Source organism: Acartia tonsa, chromosome 9 (assembly GCF_053477335.1).
Source record: "Acartia tonsa isolate MP-2025a chromosome 9, ASM5347733v1, whole genome shotgun sequence".
NCBI classification, from domain to species: domain Eukaryota; kingdom Metazoa; phylum Arthropoda; class Copepoda; order Calanoida; family Acartiidae; genus Acartia; species Acartia tonsa.
In genome coordinates this window covers 4,135,844-4,149,435 of record NC_137268.1, presented here as the reverse complement: position 1 = coordinate 4,149,435, position 13,592 = coordinate 4,135,844, and the positions used below count along the sequence as shown (strand labels likewise).

Sequence of the window (13,592 nt, the reverse complement as noted above, 5' to 3'; positions counted from 1 at the left end):
CCCCAAGAAAATAGTTATAAATCTTCCTGGAACCTATGAGAAGCTACCCTGTTAAGGAGAACCCGATCGGTTCAGCGGTTTGCGAGATCCTTCGGTACAGACACACAGATACACAAACAGACAAACATCCTGTTACTTTAGTATAAGGATTATAACTTTTGTTCAGACGTACTTTCCCTAATTACATAGAAAGATTTTCATTTCAAAATTTAATTTGCCTTCCCCTTAATTCCTGATTTTAAAAATAGCACAAGAAAAGGAAAGATATGTTTAAAAAGGCACTTAAAGTGTCTTTTTATAGCATGCAACTTAAAACCATTAAAACTACATTTTGCTTGTTTTTTTTGCAAAAACATTAAACTTCTACTTTTAAAGTATCGCAGATATTCTAATGGTCCGACTTCCAACGTCTTCAGATTACATTTCCCTGTACAAATCCGTAATTATTGACATTACATTCTTTTTCTAATATTCTGCTAATGAGTAACTTGATACAAAGATAACATTCTTAAAGTTAGAAAAAATGGGGATTCATTTTTATTTTATTTACTCTATTGAAATACAGACATATCCTTGAATAAGATTAAGAGGATGTGTTAGAATAGCTTTTGACCTCGCAAACCGCTGAACCGTTATGGTTCTCCCTTACAATGAAGCTTTTTATAGGTCCAAGAAAGGTTTTTATAGTTATTTTGAGGTTGGGTTCCAACCTTCAAAAAGATATCCCCTCAATCTCTCTCACTTTTTAATTTATAAACAAAAATTAAAAGTTTAGGGTTGTTTCCGCACCCCCCTTTCACTAAAGTGCCCCTATGGGCCTCTTTATGCATAGCCACAAGCTTAAAACGATTTGCCCAAAAATAGGTATTGTCTACCGATCAAAATAAAAATTTGCAACTTTAAGAAATATAAATCTTACAGTTTTGTTTTTGTTAAAAACCACAACATGTAACATATATTATAATTGATTTCAAAGTGTTTATTTGATATCGCAATAAATAATATTCTAATTAGCACAGCTGCTCTACAAACCGACCAATCGCCAATTGAAAAGTTTTATTAATATTTGGCCTTAAAGTAGAAACAAGTCTACCAAAAATCAGCTTTGAAATTAATCCTTTGGTATGTTCCTTTTTACTTCATTGAATGATTTCAAATAATTTGGTTGAAACGTTGGAACATAGCAAAAACCTATATAATTAGCAAAGACACTTTTGCTTTTTATCCCATTAAATCCCCTCCTCAAGATTACTAGAGGGGAAATGTCCCGTCTAATTGTACATTGTTTTTTGTTAATCTCTAAGATAAATATACATACTGGTTAGAAATTTGTAGCCTTCGAAAAAATTGCTTTATAAAAATAAATAACCCTACACGACCTTTGCAAGTAGGTCCAGATAAAAAAGTTTGGTAACAGTTTTGCGCCGATGTAACTTTTGGTTTTGCACCCATTTAAACAATTTTATCATCAAAATTATAACGCTGTGCAATTTTTATTTCATAACCTTTTAAAATTATTCTTGAAAACTCCTCTCTAACAAACTCTTTTGGTTCATTAGTAAACTGTTTTTATCCCAATATTTATATCATCAAGAATAAGAAAATCCATAAGAAATAGGTCTAGAATTCTGGTTTTTTTTCTAGCCCTATACCAAGCTTTATTTACTGTATTTTGGACTAGCGGCCTCTAGTGGCACTTGAGAGGGAGAGAGTCGACCCACCCCACTTTCAAAAAAAATAATTTTTTTTTTGAGACTGGATTGATTTTTTTCTGTGGGCGATTTCTCTTGGAAAGGTGATTGAAATAGAAGCTTCATTGTAAAGGAGAACCATATCGGTTAGCAAGATCCCTTGGTACAAACAGAAAGACGGACACACTCATAGACATCCTGTTACTTTTATATAAGGATATATCCTATTATGTAAAGTAGTAAGCGTTTTTTGTCTGTCCCAAAGGATCTCGCTAACCGCTGAACCGATATTGTTCTCCTTTACAGTGAAGCTTCCTATAGGTCCTGGGAAGGTTTAAAACTATTTTTGGGGAATGTGTCTTCACCCCCCTCCCCCTCAAAAAAAACTTTTTTACTCTTTTGAAACTCAAATTTAAAATGGGATGTGGTCGACTTTTCCCCCTCCTTCCTTAAGTGCCCCTAGAGGCTTCTAGGGGGCGCAGCCGCTAATATGGAAAAAAACAACCAACGCATTGAAGTGAATTTAAGAGTAGCCTTCATGAATTTGAAACTGTTTTTATCTGAATATTTATATATCACTGTACGTTTGGATGTTTTTATTGGGGTATTTGTGCCAGCTATAATTAGGACAGCAAAACATACATGGTCAATACATAGATAGATAGTTAAAGAAAGATATCTATAATACAAAGTAGATTGATGTCTGTTTGTTTGTCTGTCTGTTTGTTTGTTTGTCTGTCTGTTTGTAGCGAAGGATCTCGCTAACCGCTGAACCGATCGGGTTCTCCTTTAAAGAGTAGCTTCTCATAGGTCCCGGGAAGGTTTATAACTATTTTCTTAAACCCCCCCCCAAAAAAAAAATTTTTTTTAAAACTAAAATTAAAATAGTGGGGTCAACTACTTTAAAATGGATAGATGAGAGTAAAGAATAGTTATTTCTCGCATCGTATTATAAACGGCTTTCCGCGGATATAGAATGTACAATTATAAGATTAAAACTAGTTTTTTTTAGCCCCGAGGTGCCGAAGGCAACGGCTAAAAAAACTGGTTTTAATCTTATGATTGTACATTTTTATATTCGTTGAAAGCTGGATATAATACGATGCTAGACATAGTTTTTTCGTTTGGATGAGAACCAGTTCCTATCCACCGGATTCAAATGAATACGAGAAACAAAATTACCAGTTTTGTTAATTAATATTATTGGTTGAAAAGTTTAGACCAACCAATCAAAATTCAATAAAAGTATTGAAATAAAATAAAAATAATAGATATTCTAACAGAAAGATGACAAAGAAAATATGGAATTGGTTATAAAAGCAATTTCCTAATTGATTGTCATAATTTGATTTAAATGACTTTGATAAAACAGTAGTAACAATGCCAAAGGTTTTAGTAAGAGGTCAGATATAAGTTTTCTAAAAAATGAATTGAATTTTTGTTAAAATCTTTCTTAGTTTACCTAGCTGCTTTTTTTTGGGTCATTCTTTCTTTTGATTTTTTTTTCATAATCTTTATACTGAATTTAATTGCAAATTAATCAAGGGGATAAACATTCCTGTATAATTAACTAGAAAGGTTTTAAACTGGGCTCGGCATCCGCACTTCTTCTGTGCCTGCTGGTTGCATGGACTAATTATGACTTAGGCTGAGGGTGGCTTAAGCTCAATCAGGCTGGGGACGACTGGGTGTTGCTTTTGGCTGCGGTTTCACCTAGCTCGTAGCTGCGGAAGACGAAGAAAGTCCCTCAATCTGCAATGACATAAAAATGAGGGATGAGGAGAGGAGGAGTGGGAAAGAAAACCCCTAAAGAAATGAATAATCCCCTCGTTTTTATGATGTAACATGATGATTTTTTAGGGACTTTCTTCATCTTCGTAGCTGCGCAAATGATAACAGCTACATGTCACATGGACATTTTTTTTATTTAGATCTGTTTACAGCTGTTTACAGCTGTCTAAGAATCTGTATTTTATTTTTGCATTATCTTCTTTATGTATACACCTAATAAATTAGGACTTGTACTAATTAAAATAAATCTATCTGTCTATCGCTATAGAATTGTTTGTATTTCTTTTTTCATTCAAGAAAACTAATACAAAGCTTCATATTCAGTAATGTTACCTCAATAAAACTATAATGTATCTATCTTTGCAGTATATGGTTTGAAAGAAATAAATAAATATCTGCTGTATTAGAACCGATTTAGGCCATACTGAATACTCACGTATCGTATACCGTAATGTAGACAAAATTTTTACGAATAATGAAATAATAATCCTACAATTAATACTGGTAGTTAGGTACAATTTAGAAAGCGTAGCAACTCTATAATCGTTACCAGAATGTCCGTACGTCAATTTTCAACATGTTGATTTTTTCACTTTTTTAACAACAAATTTTTATATGATCGAATTATCCGATTGATCTGATTTTTGATATACTGATTCCTGGGACAACAAAGTACAATATTATAAGCGAAGCAACTCTACAATCAGGTCTTAAAAATATAAGTATGTCCTTAAACATTATACTGCATCAAGCGAATTTTTAACAAATTTGCTTACAATTTTGCTTCGACCCTTACACATCTATATTTTGGTTATTCAGTTCTGACACTATATAAGTGTTAATGCCCTTTTGTCCTACCGTTTCAGAGCTTCGCTTCTATGGATGTTGTCATTCATTTTGCCTATTGTAACTAGTTAAATTTCCATGTAATTTTCCTTTCTCTATTCATATGTATATCAATCTATCTATCTATCTTTTCATGTCCACGCTAATAAATCAGGATTAATACTAATTAGAATAGATGGACTTTTTTTGCATAGTAGAAAATAGATAAAAGGCTTAAGAAGTAATTTTTTACGAGATATCATAGGGATCATAAAAACACTTTAATACAGAAAAATTTTTTTTACCAAAAATAGTTTTCCAAAAAAATATATCCTCTAAGGTAAAAAGTATTTCAGTAACTTTATATCTCAAAATGCGTATAAAACACACACACACACACTCCCACAATTAAAATAAAATAATAGAGTGGGCATGCGCTAAATGTACATCTACCCAAGGAGATGGGGACCCTGTGTTGCCTCTCAATTGGATCTTTGAATATAAGCCAAAAACGACAAGGCAAAGTCTAATAAAGGACAAAAATAATTTGCTAGCAGACGAAAAGGGTCTCCACAAATTGGTCCAGACAGTCATCTAGATTATACATCTATACTTATTCATTTATTAACACACATACACACACACATATGTATTACATACACTCACATGCAAAATTTTAACTGATCTGGAATAAATCAAGCTTTAACAAGCCTTCTCATTCCTAGAGACTCACATTACCTTAAATACAACAGTAGGCTATATGCTGAGAATACACATAAATTGTACTGTTAATTTATTAATTGAGGTCTTGTTAGTTAATAAAAAGAGAAGAAAAGACGAGCTTTTGTCACTTAAGGTCTCATGATACAAGGAGCTTTATTTTCTTTTATCGAACATGAAATATGTTTTGGATAAGGGACCGACAAATGCGAAAACTTTGGGTACCTTCACCCCAATCCAACCTGTCTAATGTTTAAACTCTTTAATTTTGATTTTAAAGTGAGAAAAAAAAATTGCTCTAATTTAAGTAAATCATTAATTGTGCATTAGACTTGATGATAGGATACGTTTAGTTTAGCATTGTGCAGTTGCTATAATCAGCAGGGGACAGGGATCCACGAAAGGGACTTCTCCCCAACATTTTTGTGATAAATTAATTTTTAGCTCACTTAAATACTCTGAAAATCCTAATATTGTATAAATAATACAAAGATATTTACAACATACAATGTGTTACATACATAAATACAGAGTTTGGGAAAGAAAGCCTTATACTATTGAACACGACTTGCGCGTTAAAAAGTATTGTGAGGAGTTCTTCTATCTCCTGCAAATATTATACCTAAGACCCATCGTATTTTAACATATGCATAGTAAATAAAAATATCTGGAACCTAATTTAAAACCCCAGCAAATAAATCTAATGATTTTGTATTTTTATGCAATACATTGTCAAGTTAAGAATCTGTAGATTGTTTTATAAAACAGATAAAATTAGTAAAATAACAGCATAGATTTTTATCTACTTAGATCTTACATTATATCATGTACTCTAATAAAGTGAAAATTGTAGCTGGCCAAAATAACGATCTCGTCCACCCCCTTTTCCCAATCATTTCCCCTTCTACTGGATGAACGAACAGACCAATAAGTGATGTCCTTGGTAGCAACCTAAATTTTGGGATTTGAAATGATAAATTTATATTCTTAAGGTATAAGAATAACAGGATCTGGGAAGGTTTATAACTATTTTAGGGAGGGTAAAAACTACAATTGATCATCCATCTCGCAGGTCCCTGGAGGCCTTTATGGGCGCAATTTTTTGCTAATTTACAATATTGTCTGTATTGTATAAACCTATAGAAACTATGCAATAAATACGTCTTTTATGCTTTACTGAATCTTAATTTAATTAGGGAGATATATAGCAGCATAGATTAACATTAAATTGAGATAAAATTAGGTTAAATAAATAGACTACCTATTTACAATTCTGAGTATCATTAAATATAGTTGCCAAAAATAAGTTTAGCTTCATGTAACTTACAAATTGAAATTTATATTTGTAATAATCAAACTGTTATCCCATTGATTTAATAATCAAATCCATAAAAAATAATCATAAATTTATCATTATCTCTCTAATACTCATTGTACTTTATATGCCCTTTGTTCTTCATCTATCAATGTATTTATCTATTAATCTATTTATCTATTCATCTATCTATCTATTCATCTATCTATTTATATTCAGGGGCTAGATGGATGGAAGCCAGGAATGGGTTAAGAAAAACACAAGAAGAATCTATTAATCTATCTATATATCTATTCATCTATTAATCTATCTATCTATCAACCTACTTACCTATCTATTAATAATCTGGCTATATGTATGGAAGCCAGGAATGGGTAAGAAGAAGCAAAATAAGAATCTATTAATCTATCTATTTATTTTCTGGCTATATGTGTGGAAGCTAGGAATGGGTAAGAAGGAGCAAAATAAGAATCTATTAATCTATCTATTTATATTAAGGCTAGATGGATTGAAGCCAGGAATGGGTATGTAGAACATAAGAAGAATCTATTAATCTATCTATATATCTATTCATCTATTTATTTATGTTCAGGCTAGATGGATTGAAGCCAGGAATGGGTAAGGAGAACATAAGAAGAATTTATTAATCTATCTAACAATCTATTTATCTATTAATCTATTTATCTATCTATGTATGTTCAGGCTAGATGGATGGAAGCCAGGAATGGGTAAGGAGAACATAAGAAGAATTTATTAATCTATCTATCAATCTATTTATCTATAAATCTATTTATCTATCTATGTATATTCAGGCTAGATGGATGGAAGCCAGGAATGAGTAAGGAGAAGCATAAGAAGAATCTTTTTGTAAATCATATCTATCTATTCATATATCAATCTATCAACCTATCTATCTATTAAGGCTAGATGGATGGAAGCCAGGAATGGGTAAGGAGAAGCATAAGAAGAATGTTCACAATGTCAAGCTTGTCACTCTCCCACCTTCTTCCCCCTTACATAGTGGCCTTCAGGTTAGCAACAAAATTTAAATTCGAATGTTTTTTAAATAAATAATACTCTGATCATGGCGAAAAAATACGACGGGCTTTTCTCCTATTTAGCACCTGTGGAGGTAACTAATCCTGAAGGGGCAATCATTAACATTTATCTAACCTAATTTAAAATAACCTATTAAAATCTACTGTGAAAATACGGCTAAACCCGCTCCTTCATTTTCTTTTCATGATCCTATTTAGTGAGCCTTGATCATTGAGATTGCATTTTTTAGAATTATTTTAGAATTTCATAGAGTATCCTTTGAAGTGATGAATTCGTAGTTTATCATTTTAAAAGGCAAATTAAATATAAATAATCTTTGGGGGTTGATAACTTTGTTTTAGGTCTATATATCTTGTGGGAGTAGTGCTCTCCCCTCCATAACCTAAAACCTTCCTTATACCTTTTAAAGGCCTTTTCATTGAGGAAAGCCTATTGGTTTTTGGATAACTTATGGTAAAAACAGACAGACAAACTACATCGTTATTTTTATAAGAATATATTATAGGTTTGCCATGCCGGTACTGCTGTGATCAATTTGGACCAAGCTACTCATCAAACTAATTTAGGTATTCATCTACTTTTTGTAAACTTGTTTAAATATATGTATACTAATTTTTCTATTTATGATTTGTATTAATTAATCTTTTTAGTGACTAATATCTATATTTTTTTTTAATAGCGAAGATAACCTATACTATACTTTGTCTGTCGTGTCCGTCAGTCCATCTGACCATGAGAACGTGATGCTATTTGTAAAAATATGATTTTCTCTGCTGCTGTTTTAGTTAGACTGCCAATTTTTTTGGTAAAGATACCCCTTACAAAAGAGCAACCAGTATGAGTATTAAAAGGTTCGTCAGTCTGTCGGTCATGCTTTAAAAGACACTATTTTATTAATTTATTTAGTTACCATGAAGTTGGAGCAATGTAATGGAGTGTTAACATGGAGCCCTTTAACATCAAGCTTATCAAGCATGGCACAACCAACCAGACCAAATAATCCAACTAGGAAAAAATATGATTACTTGATTAATATAGAGAAAACTAAATCAGTGGTGTGCACAGTGATTTTTTCATGGAGGGAGGAAGGGGTAATAAAGGAGCAGACATTCATTACCTATTTCAATTTTTAAGTAGATGTTGACTTAACCCTTCCGCACGTTCGTGACTAAATTGAAAGGAAAAAAGGATAAAAAAAGATTAAAGTTGGAAAGAGAATGAAATATTAGGACATATAAAAGTAACAGGATGTCTATGTGTCTGTCTGTACCAAAATTTCTTCTCTAACTGCTGAATCTATATGTTTTTTTCTTTGAAATTTATACAATAAATAAAAATTTTGAACCTAGTAATAGTGTCTAACTTTTTATCTTTGTGACGTAACAAAAAAGCATCTCTTTATTAGAGGTTTCCTTTCACACCTCCCCTCTCATCCCTCGATTTCTGTTACGTCACAAAGATAAAAAGTTAGACACTATCACTAGATTCAAAAATTTTACATAACCTTCCCCTTTACCTAAAGTGACACAAGAGGCCTCTATGGGCATATCTGCTAGAAAAAGAAAAAAACAATAACTCAAAAAAACGGGTAATAAAAACAGTGTGAGCATTTTTTGAGAGGCAATTAATAAAAACATATAAATTGAAGGAGAGTGATAAAGGACAATTCAAATTTAAGTTAATTATTATTTTTTTTCTAAAACAGAGAGGTAATGTCACCTGGGTTGAAAATGAAGTATACTTCTCAAACTGGACAAAATATTACTTACTTGGATGAAGGTAAAACATTTACAAATGTGCATGGGAAATGAAGGGATGTGACGATGGCACAATAAAATTTTCCCATCCCAATTTAATTAAGAAAAAAACCTATATGATACAATTTTAATGCTTTTTAAGTTTTATGTTACATTAAGTAACAATTTAGGGCTTACGAACATTTAGAAAATAAATCTATGAAAGTATTGGTTTGTAATTATTTCTAAATTATAAAGCAGATTCAGTTTTTTTTCTTTTTTATTAAACTTGTCAATGTAAAATCTTTTATTGACATTGAGGCAAAGATTCGGGGCCATTGACTAAGATTTTATGATTTATATTTTTAGCACTATATTCAGTATTCATAACCGGTTTTTATCCAATGGAAACTAATCAGATTCAGAGCTTTGTTGTAAATTATTGTTCTGTTTTTAGGTTTCTTGGATTTGAGCACAATACGACTGGTAGAGACAGTCAACATTGATTTCAATACCTATACTGATAACACTAGGAAACAAATAATTTCAATATTTTTCAATATTAAATAAATCTTTTAAATCTACTGCAGTTCACGGTGAAATATTGCTGGTAAGCAATATTTCCAAAAATCTATGAATTTTAAAGGCTGCTCTAGCTGCCAAACGGCTGAACGTACAGATCATACCCGCACACCATTTTAAGCGGCATAAGAAGGCCTACAAATAATCTGGAATAGCCAAGATCCACTTATGCACAGGGAAAGCTTCACTGAAGAAAAACGCGTAAAATAGGTCTTTTTCGTGCATTTCTCTGCACTGCGAAATAATTATGCATTATTGATTTATGGCTATTCCAGATTTTTTGTAGGCCTTCTTATGCCGCTTAAAACAGTATGCGGGCATGATCTGTACGTTCAGCCGTTTGGCAGCTATAAAATTCATTTAACCGTGAACTGCAGTAGATCCAATCTTTTTATTGATATGAAATTGTTTAGCCCTATTGACTATGAATAAATCTAATTGTTACAGGAAACTTCATACAATCGATATATGATTACTTGAATGTTTTGACAGTGGACAATTTAGGTTGATATTATAGACCTTATTTATTTGCCAGTTCGTGGTAGGGTAGGTAATGGGTTAAAGGAGGACAATGGTGGAATCGTTATATTAGCCAGCTGGAATAATCACTTTATTAGAGTACAAAAAAAATTAATACCATTAAAAAAAAGATAGACATAAAGTTAGATCTTAGAAATATAACTTATTTTACATCTCGCCCACATGAAATGCATTTTTAAGAAATCTTTATCTCTTCTATTTTATCTGTAAATCTTTATACGGATAAAGGGGTTATAGCTTCAGTCAAAAATTGATTCATAAGCTAGAATAAAAGCTAGGCCCCTCGATACTCTTCTTGTAGTCTGTAAAACACCAGCTACAGATCACAACCCATCATTTTGGTTCAAGGAGATTTTAAAACCCTCTGCACGCCACTGCTTACTTCATCTTAAAACTTGAACATAGAGATGTTTTTTTTTGTAATTTGCCATAATGAAAAATGAATAAAATTTAAAGTCATTCTACTTTACTTTTGATCTGTGAAATGACTAGAAGGAGTAATAAAGAGATATAAGCTGACACTGGATATAAGTTATACGTGGATTAATTGATAGGGGAAAAGTTTTCGTCAATTTAGCTTGCTAATATTTTCCTCATTTATTGGTTAGATGGTTCATCCAGTAGGAGGGGAGGGGATTTGGGGTATCGTTAGTTTAGCCAGCTGCTAGTATCACTTTATTACAGACAGTACATGCAAATCTGGTGCAACATCCAAGTCATAATATATCGATTAAGCTCACATTTTTACAATTCAACTAAAGTTTTTTTTAAATCTAAAATTGAGTAAGATTCTTCTTTAGGAAAACTTACTATATTACTATGCCAATGGCTTATTTTGCACATTATTTTAAACAATTGTTTTTTTTTTGCATATTTACAAGATTTTGTGTGTCGTAAAACAGTATTAAACATAAATCAAAATCATAGTTTATATTAGATCTTCCCCTATGATTCCATAGCTTTTGAGAGTTATCACAATTTTGTGTTAAAAATCTTCTAAATTTGTAAAATGTCTCACTAAATTTTAGAACATTATTTGAATTTAAAGAGTGAACTGAACAAAAGATTTTAGTACTAATCTTTGTTCTTGTTTTTAAGAACCCAACTTCAGAGTGCACACCAAATAAATTGGAATTAAAGTATCAACCTACATATTTATATATCTTAATAAGTGTTAATACAAATCTGAAGAAAAAAAATATTTTTACATGTGTCAAAAATATTGTAAAATATAATGTTTCCTGTTTCATGCAAATAAAATCAAAAGTAAGATAAGATTGTAATTTATTAAATGGTACTATTGGGCGTTTAATATAAATATCATACAATCAATGGGATGTTTATTTATTTTTGTATTACTTTTAATATGTAATTACTAATTAGTGACCATTTATTAGCATATAAAGCAAATTTGTAACAGAATTACTGGTGTCATTTATTTTGTCAAATTCTCGTTCAAGTTTTTATGTTACATTTTACAAACATAATTAAGGTTACTAATATATTACAGCGGATATAAAAGTAATACTTATACTAATAAATGTACTTCTTATTACTTTAAGCAGAGATACAGGGAAAAGTTTTAGAAAGTTACGTGTCAAATCCACATCCAATTTTACCCCTAAGAAAACTAAGCTTGCCAATGGCAGAATGTTTTTTATATATAAATTTTACAGTTTCATTCTCTCTGACTTAATATTTTGGGTATAGTTCCTCTCGTGGCAACGCCCCTTAAGGTGCGATTCGTCGTATTTTCAAAATGGCTTTTAGGTTAGGTTAGGTTATATTGGGTTATGTGATTGCCCCAAAGGTTAGGCAATTGGCCCCGCAGGATTAGAGCCCCCCGCAGTGGCTAAAAATAGGAAAAAAGCTACTATAAAAATACGAAGAAACCACCAAAACGACTATAACCAATATCTTTTTATTTCAAACAAAATATTTATCTTCTGAAGCCTAATTTTGATAAAATAAGAAAGATCAACGAATTATAGAAATATAGCGCAAACTACAAAAAAGTGCATAAAATAATTGAGAAAAAAATTAATAAAATAAAGTTTAAAATTTAATAGGAAAAGTAAAATTTAACAAGAGTCGTATTTCTTTATTTTTTATGCAATAAATTTCAATATAAAGTCCTTATACTGATTTTTTTATCTAAAACATTTTATCTTTTATAAATGGATTTATTATTACTTGGATCTTACACCAGATTATCATTTACTCTAGTAAAGTGTTACTCGCAGCTGGCTAAAAAAACAATACCCCCATCTACCCTCCTTACCTCATCCCCTCCCACCTACTGACCAATAAATAAGATCCGACGATATAATTGTACTCTAATAAAGTGTTACTCACAGCTGGCTAAAACATTCCTCCGCTATCCCATTTACCTCATCCCTTACCCTGACGAACTAACTCATAAATGAGGTCCATGTTAGCAACCTAAATTGACAACAAATTTTCCCTGACAATTTATTCAGGTTTATTCTATATTTATGACCAATAAATGAGGTCCATTTTAGCAACCTAAATTGACGATAAATTTTCGCTGTAAATATATCCACGTATATTCTAAAAAGCATATAAGAATGTGTATTGAATTTTTAGCTATTGATAATGGCCAATATGATTGAAATTATTTCTAAAATGGCTGCAGGGAAAGCATAGTTGCTTGTTTTGACAAAGACTGTGTTGGTATCAATATTGTGTATGGAACTACTATTTCAAATAATAGGAAAGTTATATCATTATGTTTATCTATAATACAAAGTAGAATGATGTCTGTCTGTCCGTCTGTTCCTTAAGATCTCGGTAACCACTGAACCGATCGAATTCTACTCTTCAGGATATATACCTACTGGTCCTGTGGTTGTTTTAAACTATTTTCTTGGGGGATGGGACACCTCCAACCCCCCCAAAAATGAAAATCCCCCCCCCCCCCCCACAAAAAAATGTTTTCTGGGGAAACTACTTCACATAAAATGGCCGCACCAGAAATACTTAATTTTATTTTTTAAATTACCTCTTGGGACAAAGCCCCTAGAGGCTAGGAGCGAAGCCGCAAGTATATATATAATGTACAGAGAGGTAGACAAAACAGACATAAAGACAGATGATATAGAAAAAAAAAGAGATAGATAAAAAAAGAGAGAGAAAAATATAATACATATTGTAATAAAAAGATTGAAAAAGAGAGAAAGAGAATAGTTATTTCTTTCATCGTATTATAAACCGCTTTCCGCGGATATAAATGTAAATAAGATTAAAACCAGCTTTTTTACCCCCGATGTGCCAAAGGCAAGGGCTATCCATTTAATGATAAAACTTTTCTGA

General features: G+C 31.6%; 1 protein-coding gene across 1 annotated transcript in view; it reads left to right on the top strand.

Annotated features, from left to right (window-relative positions):
* The window catches only part of LOC145328429 (uncharacterized), a 66,008-nt gene extending 57,474 nt beyond the window's left edge, over positions 1-8,534 (top strand). Inside the window, exons 12-14 of the mRNA XM_080172120.1 lie at positions 7,265-7,373; positions 7,907-7,967; positions 8,308-8,534. Coding sequence (XP_080028246.1) covers positions 7,265-7,373; positions 7,907-7,967; positions 8,308-8,534 — 397 coding nt within the window. The remainder of the gene's footprint in view (positions 1-7,264; positions 7,374-7,906; positions 7,968-8,307) is intronic.
* The last annotated feature ends 5,058 nt before the right edge of the window (positions 8,535-13,592 follow it).